At 37.4% G+C, this 25,796-nt stretch overlaps 1 protein-coding gene across 1 annotated transcript; it reads left to right on the forward strand.

Annotated features, from left to right (window-relative positions):
• Positions 1-1,103: 1,103 nt before the first annotated feature.
• GDA (guanine deaminase) lies at positions 1,104-22,513 on the forward strand. The gene is made up of 13 exons (XM_009285272.2): positions 1,104-1,187; positions 2,874-3,045; positions 5,575-5,662; positions 6,904-7,009; positions 9,833-9,860; positions 11,273-11,380; positions 12,439-12,546; positions 14,706-14,803; positions 15,580-15,647; positions 16,119-16,265; positions 18,689-18,807; positions 20,123-20,145; positions 21,201-22,513. The coding sequence occupies exons 2-13, from the start codon at positions 2,884-2,886 to the stop codon at positions 21,274-21,276; spliced, it is 1,131 nt and encodes a 376-aa protein (XP_009283547.1). The 5' UTR covers positions 1,104-1,187; positions 2,874-2,883; the 3' UTR covers positions 21,277-22,513.
• The last annotated feature ends 3,283 nt before the right edge of the window (positions 22,514-25,796 follow it).

The raw sequence follows: 25,796 nt of genomic DNA on the forward strand, positions 1-25,796 counted from the left end.
ATGAAGTATTAATGGACTATAATATTCTTGCAATTTTTGCTAGTGTGGTATTTATTTATATGCTATGATTTTAATAGGGTTTTTCTGACTACAAATTTAAAACATCTGCTCTTTAGACAGTGTAAATCATATAAGCCATCTGTGCATTTAAAAGACTAGGCAGCCAAAAACTTCTTGTCTACAGTTTAGCAGCCTTTGCGTATTTTTCTCTATACAAAAAATAGAAAATGCAAAAGGTAATGTCATACACATAAAAAAATGGGCGTGCAGATAGCTGCTAAACAGTGCATTTTTGGTCCTCTTGATCCTCTTAACTTCCTTCCTATTGCTTTTTTACACCTATTTGATCTTGCCTTTACATATGTTTTTTTATTTGCTGCCTTAGAAACTGCTGTCATGAGGGTGATACAGGCCCCCAGTGTGGGAATCTTCACAGGGCCAGAAGGATGCCAAATAGCAGTAAGATTACTCCCTTGAACTTAGAGGAACGAGCTCTTATACCAAGGGAGTTAGATTGTAGTTTTTCTGAAATAAACAAAGATGTTAGGCATGCTTTTAATCTGTTGTGGAAAATGAAAAGATATCCACATTTTTTCCATCAACTCTTCCTAGGAATTTAAAAAATAAAAAAACCCCCAACATTAACAACACGAGCAGAAAATTAGAAAATACTTAGCTCAGTGTCAGCCAGTCCTAGGCAAAGCAATTAATTTGACACCTCTGGTGCTGAATACTGTAATTGCATTCCCGTAAGGCTGTTGCACACCTCCACAACGAACAACCATACTGCTAGCATGGTGGTACGTTACAGAAATGCCAGTGGACACTGAAGTCTGTGCGGTTCTGCCCATGTATTACTTGAGAATGAATTAATTGTTTTCTTACAAGTTACAAAGTGGGTGCAGTTATTCACTGGATTTTGAGTAGGTATTTCAAAATCATGCTTGATAGTCAGGAAGAACAAGTATTTCAATGCAAACCTATCACCTTTGTAGTAAGTGTGTAAAATCTGTTTTAAGATATGACTTGTTTTGGCTTCATGTAAAGCTGATGTGGGATACAGGTTTAAAGTATCTAACTATGTTTTCTTCCTTTTAGATTGTGTTTTTGGAACAGACTGATCAGCAAGAGCAACTGGCTAAGAAGTGGGGGTTCAAAACATCTGACATAAGAGAACTGAGTAACCAGTATGTGTTTTGTTTAGATTAATTTCAGCAAATGCAGTTTATACTCTGGGTGAAGTAATGCGAGTCTCTGTGAATACATTTTGGCAGGGAGCACATTAAATCCAATCTCATGGGCAAAACTCCCTTTCAGCTCTGTGAGAGCTCTTAACCCAAGAGCTGCCTGCATCCTGAATGGGACTTGGAGGGTGGACAGTCTGTGTGCTTTTTGCATTTCTTGGTTTGGGACTGCAGCCATGGCTTAATTGTGCTGGCTGATTTACACTGCACAGAACAAAAAGCCATATTTACCTTTCATACGTGACCTCTTCTGTGCTTACAGAAGTAAACGATGTTCTTTCTTGAGATTACATTTTATTTCCGTTTTGTTAGCAGCAGGCAGTGCCTAACTAGCTCGAAACTCTAGACTTAGTAAATGTAGATATCACTAACACTACAGATATAAAACTCAATTATTTGGACACTCCCTAATAAAAACTAATAAAATTAGAAGATTTAAACCTTCTAAACACAGAGCCTTGGATTTCTAACTGTTTTGCAGCTAAAGCGTTTCTTTTTATTTCAGCCAGTGAAATCCACCACCTTTCTGGTGAAGTGGAATAATTTGGGATTGCACCTACTATGTTTTGCATGTAGTAGCACAACTGTAAACGACCTGTGGCTTAGAATCTTGAGCTGCTGCGTCATTTTAGTGTTCAGTTGTTAAAAAATCTGTATGCTTTGTTGGAAGGCTAATCATACAGAATATATGAGTCATCAGATGTTTTCTTCACTTGAAATAGCCTGAGGAAAATGGAAAGGGCTGGGAATATGGATCAGATTGAGAAAGATCTTTCAGCATTTCTAGCATGCAGGAAAACAGGAAGAAGGGGAGCTACAAAGAGACGAAATCAGTGTTCATTCAGTAGTCAGGGAGATGGGAAAGAGGAGTGAGAGAAATTTTATACTGTATGGAGTTCCAGCACAAAACAGAATAATTATAGCAATTTCCTGGTAATGTTGATATGTTCATCCCTGTTATTGCATGAACACTGCATGACAACAAACAATATTACAGTTCCATTGTAAATATGCCTTTCCTGTCAAGATACTGAGCAGAGATTTTTTTCACCAGTGTCTGTGTCTGCATTTGTAGACACAGTGGCTGTTCTTCCATTAAAACTTGAAATTCATTGATTGTATATAGAGAGAGACACACATATGTAATGTAGAGGAAAACTGGGATACAGAAAGTTACAGTTTTGTAAATATAATCGTCTGGCAGCTAGAGACATTCTAAATATATCCATACTAGGAAGCAAGACTGTGCTCAAATCTTCTCTTTCTCAGGTGGATTCTATGGTGGAGTAATTTTAGTTATTGTGAAGTCAGTTTGGCTTTATTTGTTGGTATTTAGTCTGGATAAATATTAAAGAGAATGGAATTCATCGTGCTTTTACATTGTTTTTCTCTGTGTTAGCTATATATAAGTCTGTGTAAAAGTTACTATTCAACTGCCTGATACTGTAAAAGGAGTATGGGTAGACGTACACTAGGAGTTGATAGGCTGATGCTGAAAGAGGAAGGTTAATCTGTACTTGCCATTTGCTCTGGTGGATTTTGGTCAAACATACTGTTTAAAGCAAAACTACTTACCGTGGAAAATTTTGTGACATTTTGGACTATTATAATTTTCTTTTCTTTCCCTAGTGAATTCTTCATGCCAGGAATGGTTGATACACACATTCATGCCCCTCAGTATTCCTTTACTGGTACAAGAGTAGATCTACCTCTTTTGGAGTGGTTGACTACCTACACATACCCAACAGAAGCCAAATACAAAGACAGTGATTTTGCAGAAGAAGTGTATACCAGAGTTGTCGTAAGTACTGCAAATGCCATTTACCTACTTGATGACATTCCTATTTGTGAAATATATGTGTGTTTTCAGAAGGTCAGTAGAAATAGTAGAGAATGTTTTAATGTCATGAAAACCAGATAAAACCAACAGTATAGCCACTGTTGTAATTGCCAGCCAAGATTGTCCCCTCCTAGTTCCAGTCTTGTTCTGTTGTTGCTGATAAGACAGTTCATTTAATCACATGGTTAACAACAAACTTGTTTATCATCTTTTCTGATATCTGAGTACAATGACCAACGTTTAAGAGTAGTCTCAGAGCTAGTATAGCCAGCAGGTGCCGACAACTTCAATGCAGAGATAATCAAGCATGGTAAAAAAAACTTCAGAGGATATTTCCTTTTCTGCACAAAAAGCCTCTATTATGAAATTGTCTTCTGCAAAGACTACATGAAAGAGAAGATGCTTATCACAGACAACAAATTTGGGGTGTTTTGGAGTAATTAAGGAAGGCATTTCTACAGCTGAGGTCCTTGTAGCAGGAATATCTTTCACTGCAGGGGCTTTAGATAAAGTCTGTCAATGGTATTGTGGCACAAAGAGAGAGACTGTGTTTGACCTAGACTGGTCCTGAGCAAATATGAAGGCTTTAAGGTCAAATTCCACTTGATGAACAATAAACAGCTAGGTCACATTGCAGAGTACTGATTCTGTCCTGTAACTGAATTGTATCCTTTAATACGTGGACTGAAATACCTTCAATAGATTAAATCATTTGGCCAGCGTAAGTTGCCTTGCATTTGTCTAATACTGTGAGAACATGTGTTGTCAAAATAATAACATAATGAATCTGAAATAAATAGTTATACTGTCCTTGCCACACAAATTTAAAAAAAAATTACTTTCTACCATCTGCCATAATAAAAACACCTAGGAGCAGCTTGGTCCTAAACTCTAGTGACAAGCACACGTGCCTTCAGCTACTTAAAACATAGAGGTGATCTCACCTCCCAGCTGTGTGCCTCAACATACTGCTACTGTCTCCATCAGTTCAGATTGAGTGACACCAGCACAGCTAAAGTGCTCACTGTGCAAGGTGTTTAATAACATCACCTGGAAAAGAACTGCCAGTGAGAGATGGAAGTTAATTGTAGGAGCTTCAACACAATGGTTAGGCTCTCCCCGTGTGTATCAAACAGGACGAGGTCAGGAAAATGTCTTCACCCCCAAATGCTGCAGAATACCAGTTGCTCTGCAATGTTTGATGGGGCTGATAATAACCTTCAACTGTTAGAAACAGGACTAAACCTGCAGGGACCAGATATTGTTTCATATGTATCTTTGTACTTTTGGAGTTGTAATGAAAACATAGTGAATTTTTTCAAACCAAAATTCTGTTTCCAATAAACACATTATATACTTGGTAAAAGAAACAAATTAGGTGAAATTTGCCAGATTTTAGCTGGAACCTCCTCTGGTCCCTCAAATTTTAGGAAAGCCAATTCTTCATGCTGATGTTTTGGAAACAGAATGTTTTTAGATTTCATTTAACAATGATGTTAGGAATCCAGAAGTAGAGAATTCTGGATTTTAAAGGCTAAGAAAGACAAAGGTAGTTTGTCTCACTAATGACATTGTTATTTTTGAGACTCATTTTTAGGAACCCCTAAAGATGTATTTTTAATTATTTGCTTTAATTTGAATATTGTATGGAAAAGACAGAGCTTGGCTTCATGTTTTTCAAATAATTAGGTTTAGCCATTCTCAAAAGTTGCATTGGATGTCCCACCTTCTATCTCATTAAAAAAATAAAATAAAATTCTCAAATTACATCGTAGCCAGAATCCAAACATGTAATTTAAACCTGTATGTTGGATGGGTAGTCAATATAGTATGCATTAGTCCCAAGATCAAGTGAAGCTATAAATTTCATCATGACTTAATTTAACTTTAAATGGCTCTTCATGTACTCTTGTGTCCCCCAAAAGTAATATGAACAGGTATCAACCACCCTCTCCTTTCAAAAAAATAATTAAAGTACACCCTGAGCAGTTGTTCTCAGTTTACTTTTACCTTGAAGTTTGTTACTTTGTATTCAGAGATAACCTGGCTATTTTTCCCAGCCCCATCAGGTGGACAAATGAAACACCATTTTTCCCCAAAGCCTTGCTTTGCTAACGTTAGGTAAACAGTGCTTCACTGTGAAAGTTGGAGAGCCTTTCAAAACTAGGAAATAACATAAATGACTGGTTGTATTTCTAAATATGTCAGAATTTATTTCCAGTTTGAGTGAAGGAAATATCGACTGGTTTCTATGGGTTTAGCCATAGTTAAAATCCTGTATGGATTTGGAAGAAGTATTTTTGTATTTATTAACACTCAGACTTAAAAAAGCTTTTATGAAATTAAAAATCTATATTTTATCTTCCCACTTCACTGCACAATTTCACGATAACTAAATGTTCTCACAGTTTGAAATCAGACTGCTTGTTCTGCATTTTGGCAGCTTGACTGTTTTTTCTCCAGACAGTTGAAACTGATTTCTTTTTATAGAGACGAACTCTAAAGAATGGCACGACTACAGCTTGCTACTTTGCAACAATTTACACAGATACTTCTCTTCTACTTGCTGAAATTATAGGTAAGATTAACAGTGAGTTTTGAAGGATGTTGTGCAAACTGTGTTAGTCAAAGGAAACAGAGCTTAGGAGTTTTAGACTAGCTAGGGATCTGTCTTTCTACTAATTTGTTTTTTATTCATTGTATCTGTCATGCTGTGTCCCCAAAATCCACCCTAGTTACCCTTGTTCACTTAACCGCCTCTCTCTTACTGTTGTTTCTGCTAGTCTCTTCATTTCCAAATCAGCTGCTGGCTGACCTTGAATTAGGTCTGCTGGAATTTCTCTTCAGCTGCTCTGCTCTTTCTAGCCTTTTCCTATTTGAGGATTAAAGGGCTGAATGACAAGAGGTGCAGTCAGTGCAGTAATTTCCTAATACTCTGAAGTTTCAGTTGAGAATCAACATCAAAAATCTTCACACACCCTATGAAACCAGAACAACGGGATTTGCGTTAGGATCTTACCCATCCCTTCTGGTCATTGTTGCAAATGCCTCCTGAGTGAAAGTGGTGTAATTCTTGCAGGATTTCTCAAGGCTCAGCCAGCTCCCAAAGCAGAGCAATTTAATGAGATCTCAGTTTCCATGAAAAATTCCCTAGTCTTTCTGATTTTGTAGGAAAACTAAAACTTTGAAGCCGTTGTATTCAACAACTCAGTAAAAGTGGACAAAAGAGATCTAATTTAGAAACATATTTAAAAGCTTAGAATTTAATATTATATGCATTCCTTTTAAGTCTTACACTTGAGTTCTGATAAATCTCAAGAAAGAGGCTAGAAGTAGCTGTGGTAATTTTCTCCATCCAGCTGCATGTGGGAGGCATGTTAGGAACCTCATTCCTTTCTCTTAAGGAGAGATGGTTTGCTGAGATCTTTGTGCCTTTTCTCAGCTCAGGGTAATCATCTACTACAGCTACTGTACTTCTATGCTTGTGTTTCTCATCCTCTACTTCACAGCGGTCTTCATCATATACTACCATTATGAATTCTGGTTGTGATTAAACTACAATAATCTAGTCTTCAATGTATAAAGTTGGGTACTAATATGGAAGAGGAAAACTCCTATTTAAATGTGGGGTTTTTTTTCTCTTTCCTTAAAAGTCACATGGATGGTCCCAACTTAAAGATAAGAAAAGAGCATAAATTCTGTTCATCTTAAATGAAGCTGGCTGGGGTGGAATTTGCTATTTTGATTTCAGTACAGGCTTTGATAGCAGTTTTTGAGAACCAGTGATTCTGAGTTTTATATTCTTGTGCATCTCAACAGATAAATTTGGTCAACGAGCATTTGTTGGAAAAGTCTGCATGGATATGAATGACAGTGTGCCACAATACAAAGAGAATACTGCTGACTCTGTGCAAGAGACAGAAAGGTAAAGTGATTAAATTGATGGCACAACCTTCAGAAATAAGACTTTTTCATACATCTGAAAAGTGAATGTGAAGCTGACTAAGAACTTACAAGTGTAAATTTATTAGGAACAGTTTTTTTCTTCCAACAGTATGGTTTCCTACAGTTCTAGCAATTCCTGCATACCCAGTTGCTGCACAGCCCAAGTGGTTTCTCTCTAGCTCTTCCAAAGAACGGGAGAAGCTACAGCTCTGGAGTTTGGAGAGAATACGTGTATGTTGTTGTCTGTTTTCTGCCTCCTCTTTTCCCTTCACAGCTCTGTGTGTGGAGGTGATGTGACCTGACATGGGATAGTGGGGTGGCAATCAGTTCCTTCGCCTCCGTGAACTTCTGAGCTATTTCCTTCCCCCATTTAGGATAAAGCTTTATTCAAGTTGTAGGAGTCAGCTTTCATGTACACAATTTTAAATATGCTGTGGTTCTCCTCTCCTCCAGCATAGCACCAGTGAAATTACTCTAACTTGCAGCTGAGAGAATGAAGGAGAATCAAATCAAGGCAACGTACATGGCAGAGGGGACCCAAGACTGGAGTATGGCAGCCTGCTGTCTTAGGTTTCCCTTGTCTTTCCCATCCATGCTCAGAAAATGCTTAAGCAGACATACAGCTTTTCTCACGGGGCCATTTCTTTACTTGTAGAAATATTTCAAATATCATGCTGAAAGAGAAAATGCCTAACAGTAATATAAACATCTTATGGCACTTGTGCAAAGTTGCTACCTTATTTTTGCAAATCATGCTAGTAGAATGTCAGTAAAAGTTAGAAATGGTAATGGATTTCTAATGGTGTTTATATTTAAAGACATTTTTAAAACATGTAGTATTAGTCATTTGCACTCTACTAACATTTGTTTTCCTTCACATAAATCCCCAGTTTTCTTAATACAGCGTTAGTCCTGCTGAATGGGCCTGAAAGTGGCAGAAATTCCAGTTCTGATATTTTTTTAAAGCTTCAGAATGATCTAAATAGCTTTCTTTTAAATACTTATCTTGTGCCTCCAACTCCCTTCTCATGTGATTGTGTTAATAACAAAGCTGTTTCTCAGCTTTGGATGAGAGTGTGCCACAAGTACTCCAGAGCTGTCTAGAGATCGCTGTGTGCTTGGCAGCATGGATCAGGAGTACTTACCTCATCAGGCCTGAATTGCAGCAATACAATTGCAGAAGGATGAAAAAGCTCTTCGCTTAAGAGGGCAACCTTTTTATTTTTTTTTAAAGAACCTAAGAAATGTGATCTGTCACACTGTCTGAAAATGTATTACACTGATTTCAGTTCTTTACAGTTAACCTGTGGAAATATTTATATTGTATGCATGGAAATAACATACAATTCCAAGTGCTTCATGTATTAAATTGAAATTCAAGTCAAGAATTTGAATCTACCCTTCTGCAAAGAGGGTTGAATAAAAAGGGAACCGAAATCTAGGATACGTTATATGCTACTAATAGTTGTAGCCATCCGGAAAGAGGAGGGCCCGTGTTGAAATCTGTTCTTCTGCTACAGAAGACAGTGGTTTGAACCTGAGCTTCTTTCCTCATAGAGAAGTACATAAGCCAACAAAGTATAGGGTATTTTGAGAAAGGTATTTCAGTTTTGAAACAATGCTGACGCTGTTCAAAGAATGTGAAAAAGAATGAAAAGAGCCATGTGGAGGTTTTGGATTATCACCTGAGAGTTATACTTGTGTTACAGTTCCTGCTCCAGTGAATATTTTATTATTCTATCGGGTGAATCAGTAAGAGGAGAGACAGACAGACGATACCTAATTCACACTGCATTTTGGCTCTCAAAGTTAGACAACGGTGGGCTCAAACTCCTTTGGTCATTGCAGAAGTTTAGCTTAGGTCTCTCACTTCCAGCTGGTGATCTAGCACCAGCTTCAGTGTTCTGAATCTAGCCTCCAGCGTTATTTTCTTTTCCACCTGAAGATATTTGACAAATTTGATTCAATGGTTTTTGTGACCAAAATTACGGGTTTTTCTGAATATGAACTATGACATAAAAATTCACAGAGATCCTGTCCAGAACCCATCTCAAACTGGCTTTTGGAAACTATTTACATACACTGTGCATACGAGTTTTCAAAGAATTTATTCCTTGCAAAGTCAGAGGAAGTTTTATTTGCTCGTCTGCATTATCCATATTGACTGCTTGGGTTTTTTTGTAGAGGTCCTTGAGGTAGCTTCTTTTATTTAACAAAGTAAGTAAATCTATACTGTATTTTCCATAAGGTAGATAATCTATATGCTAACTTTAATATAAGCATTTCCAGAAAATCAAGAGTCCTTTAAGTGAATGAGGACATATACAACTACTGTAGGTGAGGTATGAAATATTGCAGCATCTTTTAAAAATTGGATTTAAAATAATACAATATATTTAATGCTGTAGTTTAAATTCACGGACAGACAAATTTAAGTGGTTTTTTTTTTTCTAATGTTGCATCTGTAGCTTATAATTATGTTTTCAATTAATTTAATGTAACATGGATTTGGTTTTCAGTGAGAACTCAGAGTAATTACCATTATCTAATGTTAATTATTGCAAATGAAAAAAATCCGGCATATTCAGGGTCAAATTCACAACTAGCATAATTTTGTGTAACTATCCTGACTTCATTGTGTTGCTTCTTTTTATTTCATCTGAGAATCTGGCCCAACTTTCTGTAAAAATTGATCTATGTGTGAAATGCTTAATAGGGTATCTAAGTAAATATTTTCTATAATTTTTGTAATTTGTAACACAGATGACAGATTTATAACAGATTTTTTTCTACCCTTTTTCAGGTTTGTTAAAGAACTACTGGAAAAGAAAGTAAGTAGAGTTCTCCTTTGGATTCATTTCTGTATTCAGGAGATGCTGTGTGAATATATGAAATAGTTAATCCCGCTGACAAACTCTGTTGGCTTAGTGACAAATCAATAAATATACATCTTTCTGTGTAGAAGACAGGTATCTGTCTGAAAAATGTTCTGCCAGCCTTGTTGTTGAGAAATGGACTTGTAGCAGTGTAAATTCAGTTTCATGTGGTCAGAGCACAGCAGAGTAACGTTCTGTGCGTGTTCTCTATTGACTTTAAAATATTTGGCTTCCTAGAAAGGACAATTTTCTGTTAAAGAAGGATGGAAATCAGTCGATCACTCTGTGGTATATAAATAGACTAGTGAAAGAAGTTCTCACCAGCAGAAACCAGTGTTTTCACAGTACAGTTACTAATCCATTACAAAATTAGTATTTTGGGTCAGCACATGTCTTCCAGTGTGTTTCTAAAGAAATTCAGATTTACACTCCTGAGGTAAAGATAGAGGTTTACACTCCAATATTACAAGCAGCAATACTTTTCTTATCAGCCTTTTGTTTTCAATGGCTTAATTTGTTGACATCTGTATCTCAAAATATTCAAGAACAGATGCCTAGAGTTTAATGCCTAAATCATATGTATTAGTAGAGTAAATCGGCTAATCTGCAGAAGTCCTGAGCTCCTTGTATCTGGGAGATGGTATAAGAAACTGCAAACCAAGTTATCATACGCTGTCTTCTAGTGGTGCCACATGCACAACTATTGCCTGTGACTGAAGGCAGAGTTGTAATGCTATTGTCTATTTTTTATGAACATTTTAATCCAGAAGTGCAAGGTGTAAAGTAAACCTCTGTAGCTCTAGTCTTGGTGTCTTCTCCACTGTTTCCTACTGCGTAGCATATCTGGTGCTACCACTAATCCTCCTAGCTAGGGAGTATAGGGACAGTTGCTATCATGAGTGGAGAAGATCGAACAAGAAAAAGGCTTTGGTGTTACAGAACTCTGCAGTTTTGCATCATTACATCTTTGATATTCACAGAAGCGGGACTCAGAAAAACGTCTGGTCATTCATTTGACTAATTTCTCGTAATGCATACTGGACTGTCAGCAAATATGAAAAAGCATCCAGTGCTTCTCCTGAAGTCTGGTAAAATCTTAGTGACTTGATGAAAGAGTTTTAATGAAAATAACTTCTTTACTAAGGTTCATTACAACTGTTTTCAGAAAAAACTTTGATTCTCTATTTCTGTGGTAAAATTTCTAATAAAAATAAGGAAATGACTATACAGCTTAATTTGAGTTGGCAAGGATGCAGTAAGCAATAAGCGACGGAGACAAAATGTAATTGCTGTGTAAATGCTTGTCTTAATTGTGGTTACTGATATATAGATGTAGAATCCCAAGCATGTCTTTTTAATATTTTCAGTACCCAAGGGTACAGCCTGTAATAACCCCTCGCTTTGGCCCTTCCTGCACAGAGGATTTGCTGTGTGCACTTGGCAATTTAGCACAGGCTCGTGATCTCCATGTGCAGGTAAGCTCTGAGAGCTCTGTATACAATTTAAATAGTTTGGATAGATAGCATACAGACCAGGGAGTTTTCATAATTTCAGCAAAATGCTTAAAACATATTCTTACCTTAGAGCCTGTCTTTTAAATTCCTCTGAAATTATTAATGGTACTCCGCAAGAACACTGCGTCCTGCACAGGAATTGAGAAGGCTCGTAGCTGGAAGGATGCACAATTCAGCAAGCCCCAGCGCATGGTCACTAGGAGACGGGCACCCAGTGTCATAGGTTAGAGCAATGCTTGGGCTGCTAAAGGTTGCTGTCCCTAGTCCAAGGTTGTTACATCCATCTCTCTGCCTTCTGCTGTTTCTGTACAGAGCAGATTTCAGTAGGTGAAAGAACTACTCATCTTTGTATCTTATTTAACGTTGTTAACATAGCTGTAGGATTTCCAGTGTGACGAGGTTTCTGTGTTTAAAAAAGACTTATTTTAAAGCTTACAGGTCTGTTGAAACTTCAAGATGTTTCTTTTTTGGTTACACAGTTCTAAGCGTATACTGTTTTAAAGCTATCCTACATTAGGATTTTTTGTCATTACGAAGTGGGCATTTTGAAAATGTATGCTCCAATGGGAGTACAGGAGGATCAGGTTTTTATCTGAGACCAGGAATTAATCAGCCCATCTGAAGATACATGGAGCTGCTACCTATATGTTGCCCTGATCCCAGGGTCCACTCTGTGGTAGGCTGGTTCTCTCTTTTACCTCACAGTCATATGTATTATTTTATTTATTATTTTAGCATTTGCCAAATACCAAGTGGGCGGTTATGTCACCAAACTACTGGGGCGGACTATCCAGGCATACTATCTCATATCACTTTTAAAGGAACAAATGGAGCTAATCTTTTAGGTCCCAGCGACCTCTCTGATGAAAAGAGAAACCCAAGGACTAGATCTAACTATAGGCTTTACAAATACTAGTTTCTATCAGTATATGTTTAGCACCAGTAGGTTGCTCAGAAGGTTGTAATGTCAGGTTTAATGCTATTTAAAGCACTCATTGCTATATATTTTCTTATTGCAGAGTCACATAAGTGAGAATGAAGAAGAACTCAAACTTGTGGAGAACATGTTTCCTGCCTACCAGAATTACACTGAATTGTATGATAAAAACAAGCTGCTTACCAGCAAGGTAGCTGCGTAGAAACTTCCACAGCATAGCTTAGATTTATCCGTGTAGAGAATATGATGGTTAGCTGTAGTTACCTGAAAAGTTTGTATTGTTTTGCCAAGGTCAGTGACATCTGGGGGAGAGTAAATTGGTTTTATGTTCTGTGTTGCACAGGTGTTGGTCAAGGTATTGGAACTTTAGACAAGCCCACACTTTTCCTAAGCATTTTAGGAGAGGTGAACAATAAAGGTATTTTATGCTCCCTGATCCGTTTTCCAAGGGCTCCGTAGAGAGTTGGGGCGGTGGGATCAGAAGGAGACTGGGTAAAGCTGGTATTGTAGCAGCTGGTAATCCTTGGGCAGTACCCAGTTATCCTTATATTACAATGTTCTTGCGCCCTGGTTTTGCCTGAAGATTTGTTCTATGGTGTTATGGTAGGACCAACTTCATTTTTGACAGTTTCCTACAGACAAGCAGCTTGTCCTGTTCTGTTCTGTGAGTGAATCTCACATACAGACAGGTACACTTTACTGTGCCGACTATCCAAAAGCACTCCCATCTCATTAGCTGATTTTACCAAGTATTGAGAGGCACAGCAGCCTGAAGAGTTGAAATTCATTGAAGCTTTGTGCTGGTGAGATAAATGCAAGGAGATCTGATATCAGCCCACACTAAGTACAGGTTGGAGTGCAAGGGCACACCTTATTAGATAGTGGAGAGCCCATGCAAGAGTGAATATGAACAGCCTGACTACAGTCAGAGTGCTTAAACATCAGTCAAATTGGTTTAAAATTTTAGGAGAGAATTTTCAGAGGCACAAAGGGCAGCTGGGAACTCCTTGGGAATTAGCTATTGAACTCCCATTTCTGTCTTAGAAAATGCACCCCAATAAATTACATATTTACAGTCCTTTTTACCTGAGAAATCAATATAGACTACTTAAGAATGTACACAGTATTAACTTTTGTTCTCTCACACAGTCCTATGCACGCTGATTTGTTGTGTCAGTGTACTAAAGAGAATATTACTGCTGCAAAAACATAGGTCTCAATTCTGTCAGACTTTTATATGTCCAGCACTGAAAATGGTCACTGAAAATCAAGGTTACCGGTGCTTTCTGGTGCCAGGCTACTGGTTGGTTGGGGAAGCATTCTATTAAACACAAGCATAACAAAACCGCAGACATTCCCCCCTTCCCAACCACCAAAACTAAGGCACCAAATTAATTTTTTTTTAATGTTTTAAAAGTATGTTTTTCAGAGCTGTGGCTGAGATATTTCCTTCTTTTTAAAAAGAAGTACAGATCAGCAGACATATGGTTCAGCAGCTACCATATGTAGGTCCTTAACTTAAGATGTGGCTATTCTCATTGTATTTTCAGTTACATTTGAGCTTGATGAATAGAGACAGCAAGGGTACAGTGATATTAGGAGATGCTCAGTGGAAACGGTCCCTGTGCTGTTCTCATTTTTATCAGCAGATTGCAAAGCCTAACAGAGCTCTTGCTCTTCTCTTTGAGTGGGCATTTGGCATATGAGGTAATTCTAAGTAGATTTGTCTGGGTTTATGTCCTATTAAATGATACTATCCTATACTTCTATGTTTTGTGTTTGCTGCTTGTGAACTTATTTTTAAAGTCAGCTATGTAGGCCAAGAAAGAAACGTCATTAATCAGTTGCATAACAAATTAGATTATTTTAATTGAAGAACGTTCCACATATATATCTACCTGGTGCAAACATTTAGAGAGACAATGGGAAATGTGCTGAGAGTACATACATCTTCCATTGTATCTGATGTACTCCTAGCCCCAGTACTTAATCTCTGTGTTAGCTACGAAATATAAATCATCAGGTTACTACAGTGCTAGGGCAACTGGGGAATTCTTGCTTTTGTTCCTTGAAGCTCTTACATCACAGCAGTCACTGCAAGAGTCAGCACCCTATCTTCTTACATTAATAAATGAAAAAAAGCTGAGGGAGTGGTATGTCAGGCATACTGAAGTTAATGAGACTTTCTCCCCTGTTGATTTCAAGAGCTTCATTCAAGAAGTGCATTAATTTCCCTTGATGGTAACAGGTAACAGGTGTCCTTTTGGCTGTTAAAAGCAGTGCAGCAAAAATCACAGGCACTGAAGTAAATGCAATGTTGAGTAAATGGACGATTCTGTTTTTCTTTAGACAGTGATGGCTCATGCCTGTTATCTTTCTGAAGAAGAGCTGAAACTTTTTAGTCTTCGTGGAGCTGCAATTTCACATTGCCCCAATTCTAATTTTTCGTAAGTTAAAAAAAGAAAAAAAAAAGAATAAAAAAGAATGCTGTACAATTAAATAAAGCTGCTGTTCACATAGTACCCTGAGTCCAGCCTACTGTTACAAGGCTATGTATATGATACCCCATTCCACCAGAAGTGACATGTTGGATTGAGCATGACCATTCATGCTCCACTTCTGTGTGGTATGCTCTGGACTGACTTGTGATCTTTCAGTATAGTCATATATATATATATATTTCTTTTTTTAAACTTTATTTCTTTTGACTGTTCTATCAGTGGCAGATTCAGGCCATCTCCCTTCCCCCCAAAGTATGCATATGTTTTGGGGAAATGGAAATGGGCTATATAGTCTTCTTTCTATTAAGCAGAAATGAGATACTGTATGGTATCCAGCCAGGATACTGTACTGAATGTTAACACTAATTTTGCCTTTAACATAATCACTATCTTGTTTGTGATGACTTACTGGAGCTCATGAAATGACTTCCCATCTCCTGGAATATACTTTACATCCTATTTGGATTTTTTCACAGGTATATCTGTTTTCAGCAGATAACTATAAAACCATGGGAGTTTTTAACTGAGAAAAACTGCCTTCATTTTTACTGATTAAACCCCATGTTTCAGGTGTATGAATGCAAATGCTCCATCCCAGTTTAATAAACCCAATCTATTGAACATGTTCTGAGAGCCTTTGTCATGAAACAGCTCTGTAGCCCTACTCTTCCTGAACTTTCTCTGTCTGTATCACACAGAACACGTTTCTTCTTCCAATCCAGGTTGCGCAGCGGTGTCTTAAATGTGCAAAAGGTCCTGAAACACAACGTGAAGCTTGGCCTTGGCACAGGTTAGTAATTCGCTGTAAAAACGGTTTCTTTTGGAAACCGTTGGGAGATTCAAAAACATGCCTACTTGTTTGTATTTAAAAGTCAGCATGTCTCCAACTTACGGACCTGCTTTTTTTTTCCCACTACTTCTAGAGTAATGAAGTCTAGAGTACTGAAATCTAGAGCTGGTCCAAAAGTGTTTAAAAAGAAAACCAAAAATGAATGAAGAAAGTTCTGTTCCTGTCGTGAGAGTAAACAGGGCTTGAACAACAACTTTTCAGGTTTCTGTTATTCTGTGTTGTGTCCTATTTACTTGACTTTGTATGTGAGAGCACCTTTATTAGGAATTACACATTCAGAGACAGTGCTTAGCAGTAAAACTTTTTGTGTTTACCACATCTGCCACTTCGTAATATTTAATTAAAGCTCATAGAAATTTAACCCAGAGGATTATTCCCAGAGCTTGTTTCTAAGAGTCTGATCCCTTCTAGATGTTGCCGGTGGATATTCAGCCTCTATGCTTGATGCCATCAGAAAAACAATGATAGCATCTAATAGCCTTCAGATCAATAAAATGAATGAAACAGGACTAAGACTTGAAGATGCTTTTCAACTAGCCACTCTAGGAGGAAGCCAAGGTAAGAAATTTCTTTAGGATGTACACAGAGAACTACAGCTGTTTTTGAAATTATGTCTCCCTTGCCTTTACAAGGTGGCTGAATTCACAGATTTTCTGGTGCCAGAGTGAGGTCTAAAATGGTATCTGCTGGACAGAGATATCCTTCAGTCTCTCATACCCATACTAGGCTCATTACAGAAGAGTATTCATATGGATGTTTAATAATAGAAACTTAATGATTTTTCAGGGTTGTACATTTTCTTTGCAAAGATCCTCAGGCTTCTTAATCATTAGTGCTTGTACGTTTATGACACTAATTGGAAAGACTGTTTTCTCAGCAACCAACACTTAGAGGAAAAGCTGTGCAATTACTATAAAATCAAGCATCCTGTTTGTCATCAGTTTCTAATTTTGTTTGTGCTTTTTGAGCTCTCAGTGAGGCAGTTTGTCACTGTATTTCCAGCAAATCAAAACATCATGCAAGTCACTCCTCAGTCAGAGAAAAGCACAAAGTTTAAACAGGATATGCACCATGGTTTTTTAAGACGCAGTTGCATCTGCAGAATGTAGTCATATAGTGTATTGGTTATCCTGGTTCACTGGCATGTTTTTCATGATCAGTGTGCACATACTGATTCATACAATTAGCAAAGTTTTAGCAGAACTTGTATGATTTAGCAGAGAGCAAATCCATACATAAGTAAAAATTTATTACTATTTCAGTTAGCAGAGATGAGCTCGCTGCCTGCTAAAGAACTGGTCCCAAGTCTTTTCAGTGTAACATTTTTGTAGTTGTCAAAAAACACCATTGGGAACTATTAATGGAAGTTTGAAAGATGTAATGAAAATGTCATCAAACAGGTCTTCTCAGGACTGTACTTGAATTTCCGGAGGGTGTAATGGGGAAATAGAGAAGACAGAAGATGGGCAGGGGACAAAAAAGGGGAGATCTTTTTCCTACAATATATATTGTTCTCACAAAAGGTGAGAATAAATTAGCTGAGATACGGAAAGGAAAACTTATCCCAAACTCATACGTGGTTTCCCTTCCCAGCTACTCTTGCACTTGTTTTATCTGGGTTCTTAGGTTTACTTAGTAATATGCTTATTTTATATATTGATTTTGAGCTGTTTTATCCTTACTGAATCACTTTCAAGTGTAGAATATAAATTATTCGTACAACCTTCCAGTAGCCTGGAAGTACAGTACTTGTACTGGACAAGTACAGTTTGCGGAAATTTAAATGAGCAATTCTTTGTTGCAATAATTTGCTTTGCTGAGACTCCTAAACACTTGTCACCCTCTTGTGTTTCATCTAAAAATTGCATTCTGCTCACAAACCTGAAGGAATATGAGATAATTTTAGTTGAAACTGGTAGGTAGCCAAAATATTTCACCATTTGAAGGAGTTTAAACATCTTTAAGGTATTGTGAAGTTCCTGCCACACACAAACTTCACTGAAGGCTGAAGTTCCTTTGTCAGACAAGAACAATCTGAAAACAAGTGAACAGATTATTTGCAGATATTATCCCCTTTGATAACTTAGTTTAACTCCAGAGTATTGGAAAAGTTGATTTAATACACAGATACTTTGTACAACTTCAAACTATCCTAAATCATTTCCAAGGAGACAGAAAGGCCTCTCTTTAGGTATTCTAAGCACTTGCAAGCACCCAGTTGCTGAAGAGGAAACTGTAGATTTTCAGTGCTTGTGGACCTGAGAACAAGAGGTTGTAATGAAGCTTTGAAATAACAAAGCTAAATAATAGACCACAAGACAAGCCTTACAGGTAGGTATGAGACCTTCAGATCTGGCTACGATTTTTTTTCCACACCATATTGTTCTTTGTTCCTTCTAATTACCCTTAGTTATCCTCTCTGCACACCTCTTTTATTGTCAAATTATTATATGTTACTATTGTAATAGGTCTATACAACCTGTCAAAGTTGCTTAAACTGTTTAAACAATTAAATTGAATACTGCCTTAGCAAGGTGAGTATTATTATATACTTTACTGTTTCTCTGACTTCATTTCATTGCCCCTTTTGGTCCTTTAACATTTTTGCAATGTAAAAAATTGTTATTCCACTTTAAACAGTTAGTGGCCTATGCATCAGATCTGCAGTGACACAAAATCAATGGAGAACATTCGAAGAATGAAAATCAGAAGAGAGGTTCAAATAGTTTTTCAGGTTTCTTTTACCCTTAACAGACGCCCTTCAGAAATTCATCAAAATATACATGTTTTTACTGAGGAGTTGCTGAAGAACGCAGATGCTAACATACTCACTGTTGAATTTGCTTTCATGTCTTTCCTTGCAATCATCTAAAGTCTCATAGGTTTTCTTATGAACTTCTCAAGTAAGTTGCCAGGTGCTTCCACATGGTGGAAGGAGGCTTGCCTTGAAGATCTGTTTGTGAGCTTATTTTCTTCCTCAGCTCTAGGACTAGACGACGTGATTGGAAACTTTGAGGTCGGCAAAGAATTTGATGCGCTGTTAATCAACACAAAGGCTTCAGACAGCCCTTTTGACTTGTTCTCTGCTGATAATTTTGAGGTAATCGGAACAAGATTAATGATCCAAAAAATTACTGGAAATGATGTGGGGAGGGTCCATGATACAGCCAGAATAAGTCTTTTGAGAGTTATTCCAGTAACAGGAATCGGGTGTACTACACCACTGCTGTCTGTGTTTCAGCCCAAGAGGTTCAGAGGTTGTTTCTTTTTAGAATCTTGCTGTCCTCAGTGACAGTCCCATATCCCCATGAGCAAAAACGCATGTAACATTTTTTAATGCATGTTGTATTAGCCCAAGCTGACAATTAGAGTTAGCTATTTGCAGTGACAAATGGCAGCCAAGAAAAAGCAATTTAGTTCTAGTTAACACTTTGAGGTCAAACTCAAAAATGGCAACCTGTTCCCAGATAAAGGCTAGGTTGCCTTGACTGCACTGCTATTGTAAATTTAAGCAAGAAGTCAAGATGGCTAATTTGAGTTGAAAGCACATTTTTTATGCAAACATATAAGCAGTATTGGCATTATGCAATGGGCATAACCTTCTCATACAAAAACCTTTTATGATTAAAAAAGGTGACGAACGACAGACAGTTACTTGAATTTACTGATGTGGCCAGACTGTCTATCGCCGTCTCTATTCTGAATGTCACCATTTACTTAGAAATGCGGGCATAAGTGGTGAGGTAATTGTTCCTTAATCTGTTTCAGCCACAATAATCTGGATTAGATTAATTTCTTTAAGTTTTAAATCTTCTTCCAAATTCAAATAATTCTGTAAAAAAAATATTTTCCAGTTTAAGTCTAAACCTTTTTAGCTAAGTGGGCAGTTCTTAGGACTTTAAAAATGCTTACAATTTTGTCTTATTTTTCAATAAGTAAATAAAGTTGAGAACTCTAAAAAAGAGGAAGGGAAGCGTTGTGTTTTAGGCATATATTTGTTTATACTGTCAAACTTGTGCAGTTCAAATAATTCTGGAAAAAAAATATTTTCCAGTTTAAGTCTAAACCTTTTTAGCTAAGTGGGCAGTTCTTAGGACTTTAAAAATGCTTACAATTTTGTCTTATTTTTCAATAAGTAAATAAAGTTGAGAACTCTAAAAAAGAGGAAGGGAAGCGTTGTGTTTTAGGCATATATTTGTTTATACTGTCAAACTTGTGCAGTGTTTTATTCCTAAGACATACAGCCTCCTTACTAAAAGTTCTTTATGAGAAAACATGCAAATTAAGTTTTGATTTTACTGTTAGTAGGAATATTTGGGAAAACAATTTTTATCAATGCTTTCAAGCTTCAAATAATTATGATCTGCGTGGCAGATACTGTTTTCTGAATTTGCTTTTCTCCCATTTTTTTATATGACATTCTCCAGAAGTTCCTGTATCCAAGGAAGGTCTGATTCTCAGCCCACATAAAATTCTCTTGTTGTTTCATACATCAAAAATTGCCTAAATTAACGTGGAGGTTAATAATAAATGTATTTATACATAATTAATTATATGTTTGTTTACAGTAATTAGATATATTTGTTTACATTTTATATAAACATTAATATGTCACTATTAATATTAACATTTATTTAAATTAATTAAATATACATTTACTTACATTTATTAATATTTATTTATAAATGCTGAGCAAGAATTAAGTGGCTTAACTTTTATTCTTTGGGACATAGTTAAATGGTCAGTTTAACATGATCAGATGCACCAAGTTTGTCAGATTTATTACCGCACCTCTTTTTATCTACAGTATGAGCTAAATCATATTTCACAGTAAAGTAACACTGACGTGCTAATCACCAGTTCAGAACCAGTTCAGCTCAGAAGGACTTCTGCAGACCAGTTGCCACTGTGGTTTCTTTACTCCCAAACAAAAAAGATGGCCTTTAAAACAAACAATACCCAGCCCAAAGAATCCCACCCCCCTAAGGGAATAGGTATTCTTTATACGGCATTGCCTGGACCAAGAGGTGCGCTGCCCGTTATGTTGTCACGTAGAGGTAACCGGTGTTAGCTCTGGCCACATTTGTATCATTCTCTAATTAGGCTTTTGCCTTTTTGAGAAGCTGGCTGAGGCAAACCAGCTTTGCTGCTGCCTGGTACCTGAGTTAGTTCAGATACTGTGCAACAGTGTGTTTTTCTGTACAGATGTATAATATTTTCATGGTTTGAATCTACTAAATATATACAAACCCCATGACACCATTGCAGCAGCTGAATGCTATGTTTATTTCTTCAAAAAAACCATGGGTTCTTTAAACATCCATTGACCTTTGTGGTAGCCCTGACTATTTCTCTCCAAAGAAACTTTCTCAGTCCTAGGAAACAGTCACTGCAAACGATGTATTTCAAAATTGAATTTGTGGATTGCATAATTTTCATTAATTAAAATGAGTGCATAGATTTATGTGCAAATCTCTGTTTTGACCATGTTATTTCAGGTGATGATCGGAATATTTCAGAAGTGTATGTGGCTGGAAAGCAAGTGGTTCCTTTTTCAAGTTCAGTATAAATCCATTTCCCTTTTGCAAACTACTCTGCTGATCATTCTGCATCTGATTTGGAAAAGACTGATTAAACACAGTACCTGATCATCAGGAATGACACCTCATTTTTGTTTAATGTTTTAAAACTTGCAAACATTAGAAATCTTGTTAGAACTTTCAAGAATTACTTTACCAAAATTGTCACAGTTCTAGAGGAAACGGATATTTAAATTTCTCTGGAAAAATAGCATGTGTGCATTGGTAAGGGATGTGGTAAATACCTTAATTAAAGAGGACACCTGCTGTTCCTTTTAATAATAGTGTAGGAGGCATTACGAAGAGCAATGAGACTCTCATTGTCTATAATGCATCTGAATTTAAAAAAAGCCAGTGCTAGTAAATTGATTTTGCAGATAATGAATATCACGGAAGAATGCAATTTTCATAATATTGTCACCAAGTATGGAAAAATCAGTGACATTTTGGGGCATTTAGAGCATTTTTCAGTTTTCTTCAGGAGCTTATTTTTTTTAAAGTAATTATTTCATTTAAAACATTATTTTTTTAAGAGAAATTAGATAAGAAGCGTGTATTTATAAATAAATAAGGGTCCTTATTATGAAAGAGTTGAGATTTGTCATTCGTAGTCAGGCAGAAGAGAACTGGTGGAAGAACCAAATAAGAAATGGGGCATTAGTCACAGGGAGACGGGCTGGGAGCGCGGAAGGGCTGCATTGTTCTGTGATGCTGTCAGCTGAAACTGCATTTCCGCAGATTTTGTTCCGAAGTCTAGAAATGGTCAGCCTGATCTTCCACCCACTCCACTGAGTTACCTTCAGCTGAGCGACAGCTGAATGAAACTCGTGTTAAACTAGAAGCTGGCACGAAGCTGTCTGAGCAGGCTACTCGGTGGCAGAGAAGTGAAGAGGTTTTTCTGGACTAGAGGGAGTGCTTCGTCTAGTTCAGCCTCCTGCATAACCTTCCCAAGCTCATTTGCTCCTGACTGTTCAGACAGGATGATACGATGTCCCTTCTCCTTTCTGTAAGGGAAGTGAGTGGGTTTAAAAAAAATCCAAGAGAAATGGGCTATTTCTGGCCATTACCACCTTTGACTTGAGGTGGAAATCATCACTGGAAAAAGCAGCTCAGCTTTAACGTGCTCTTTTGTGTCTTTCAATGTGGCAACCATAATGCCAGCCCTGTACAATTCCAGGTAAAATATGTGCCCTTTTTGTTTCAGAAATCTGTGCAACTTCCTTTCTTAAAAAGTGTATTTCCCTACTTTATTTTTTGGGGGGAGGGGGGATTAGTTTGAGGAGGGGGTTGCTTCTTGTTTCTTGATTATGTTTTTGCAATGCAAAGGGTGTAAGCTTTAATTTCAGTATCAATAGAGACAATATTGTATTGAGTTACTGTAAACGTGTTGAATATGATTTTAAGGCCTGCTTCAAACTCCTTTGATTTCACTAAGCTTTGTTTCAGACTTTTATCTTACTGCCTGGCGATGTAAAGGCACAGGACTTCCCTCAGTTCACGAAACAAGGGGGATCACTGCACCAAAGTCTCACTTCATGTCTACTGAGAGCCTGCTTGGCCCAACGTCACTGATAAATTTCTGATTTTAAAAGCATTTTCAGAGCTTATGTACCATTAAGGTCAGGCCTACATGAGACAGTAGAGCGTCAAGCGGAAGTGTAAAAGCTAGCTTGGGCACTTAAAACGTTACAGTCTTTTCAGTGTGTTTTTTTTGCCGAAGCGGAGTAGCCCTACTGAGCAGCAGGGGGTATTGGCTTGCAGACACCACCCGAGTGCAGCTACACGGCTTGCTCATTGAGAGCTAGCTCGGGTATCTTCACAGGGCACTCCGTGTGCTTGCAGAGGTGCAGCCTTCGTATCCATTATGTTCAATGATTCCTAAGGCTTTAGGAGTCAAGATTTAAGGATTAAGATTTTCACGTTCCGTCAGGGTGTTTTCTTAATCGTTTTTGTTTTTCATGTGTCCCAATCACCTACGCAGTAGCACGCATGCTTGGCAAATACAGTCTTCAGCTCTTTAACTTGGTTTCCTGATTCAGGGAGCATTTTTCCTCATGAATTTTGACATGAATTTAATTGACCAAATTTCACATTCCAAAACCAAAGATCTGTAAGACACATGTTTTAATCCTCCCAGTTACTGTTTGAAACTATTTTTAGGGAGTTGCATGGTTTTCAGCTTTGGCTTTCCTGCAAGAATGTTTCCTGGGGCGGAGAGAGATTACACAGCCTTATGTGCAATGTATGTTTGTGCCCTACTTCTTTGCTTCCAGAGCTGTGAATTAAATCAATGCTTTTATTTTGGTGGTAGTCTTAACTGTCTCTGACTTCATTGTTTTCCCACTATTTTGTAGTGTTGTTAAGAATGGGATTCAGCATTTCTTCTTAAAAGATTTGTGGGGGAGGAGGGGGTTGCTTATTTGCAAACTGGGAATACAGAAAAACTTTAACAAGTTCAACACTATACTGCTGGCCCAGTTACAAAGGGACTCCCTAGGATAACTGCTGCCAATGAGCTTTGTATCTGAATATTGGCTGCGTCATGGGCAGTTTGATTCGTGTTAAATTCAGACACAAGGTAGGAACTCAGCCTTTTGATTATAGCTTTACTAGTGTCTAGTACCCAGACACCACCCAGACTTAGGACTTAGAAATGGAGAATCAACTTTTTAAGAATCTCAGCTGGAGGAGGAGCTCTGCCTGCAGGTAGTGCTGTGGGCTGCCTGCACCACCCTGCAATGCCCAAGACCGGGAGGAGCGAGGACCAAGATGGATAGCATTACTCTAAATGCTGAGGTGCTTAGGAGTAAAGGAAAGAAGCCTGAACTTGATGTGAGAGGAAGCCAGTGGAGGAACTAATATAACAAGTAAACTGGGAGATACTTTCAACAGCAGCATCTTAAATAGAATTGGATGGAGAAAGACTGTAATGCCAGAAAAAAAAGTTGAAGTGGGGTCCTCTGAGGTAGTCCCAAAAGCTTGTTCAGTGGAAGATGGCTTATGAAGCCAAAAAAAAGAAAATTTAAGGTTTTAGGAGATACACGGGATGTAGTAGCCAAACTTCTCTGAAGCAATTTTGGGAAAAGCACTGAGGATCCCACTGTGAAGTTTCAGTCCTTGGGACTCTTTGGCTATGTGCAGATTGCCAAGATACTTGGTGCAGTAGGGGAGGATCAGTAGATGAAAGCAGTTACTGCTGAGACTTGTACATCTACACTACATGCAGCTTAAGACTACATTTAGTCTGTTTCCTTGGATAAATGTCCCCACTGCATATGCAGTTTGAAGCAGGCCAAATAATCGGTTCAGACTCTTAATGTCTCTTTTAGAGGCTGGAGTATATTTGGCATGCAGCTGAGCCTCCAGTGTAGTTTCCTCCAAAATAAACTTAATCGTTGTGTACAAAAACCAGTCTGCAAACTGAACCAAGGCTCAATAAGGGAGGATGATTGGGAATTCACTTCAGAACAGCACTACTGCCTCAAACCAAAATGCTAATGGAGGCTAGGTCTTTGACTATTTCCCCCTCCCTCCTCATTGTCACAGAACTTAGTGGCTGAAGGCAAATTAAAGCAACCTCCTTCCCTTTTCCTCCCTCTTCCAAAAAAGAAAAAAAAAAAAAAGTAAAAATTAGGCAACCAAACACTAAAGGTAGGTGAGTAAGTGGAAGAAAAAAAAGAGATAATTTTCAGTCAGTATAAATTGACACAGCGCTACTGACTTAAGATAAAACCTCTGGAAAAATGTACACGCAACTGTTTTCAGATGTCACACACGTTAGTTCTCTTGTCAGATTGTGGATGGGGTCTTTATTTCTTAGTGTGTCTTTGTGTTCAATGTTAGCACACCATTCAGACAAAGGAAAAAAAAGGGGTGGTTTGTGGAAAGCTTGCTTGTTGAGACAATATGCTTAATGTGTTCTGTGTTCAGACGAGCACTTATTTATTATAAATGGAATGTATTTGAATTACTGTTATATGTTGATCTCATTGTGTCACTTTAGGTTTTGATTATTAATGAAATGCTAGTAAGTATCTCCTATGCATTATGCAGCGTTATTTGAATTATTCATCTGTGGCAAGCGGAGTTCTGCACTTTAAAACGTCGCCTTGGCCTAATGTTTATATTTATTCTGTGTTTTTTGTGTAATCAGAAATCTTTGTAGGGGAAAAAAATGTGTATTTGTGCACTGTACTGAACATTTTCAGTATTGTAAGTGAACTTCCTGTTACAAAAAGAAATGTTAAAATGACGCTGTTTAAAAATCTGTTCCTGAGTATACACTCATGAATGAAAAAATTACAATGGTTTTATGAAAGTTGACATGAACAGTAATGTTTTAATTTAAAAATATTTACAGAGAAATAGATTTTTTAAAATTTTAATCATGATTATGCAATGCAGATGAGCAAAAGGTAATAATTCTTGCTAAATATCTACTGTTCCGCTAAGCAAAGGAGAATGTAACTATTCTTGATTATACATTTAAAAAGAATATGCAAGTCTTGAA

The sequence above is a fragment of the Aptenodytes forsteri genome, unplaced genomic scaffold (assembly GCF_000699145.1).
Source record: "Aptenodytes forsteri isolate BGI_AS27 unplaced genomic scaffold, ASM69914v1 Scaffold151, whole genome shotgun sequence".
In the NCBI taxonomy this organism is placed as follows: domain Eukaryota; kingdom Metazoa; phylum Chordata; class Aves; order Sphenisciformes; family Spheniscidae; genus Aptenodytes; species Aptenodytes forsteri.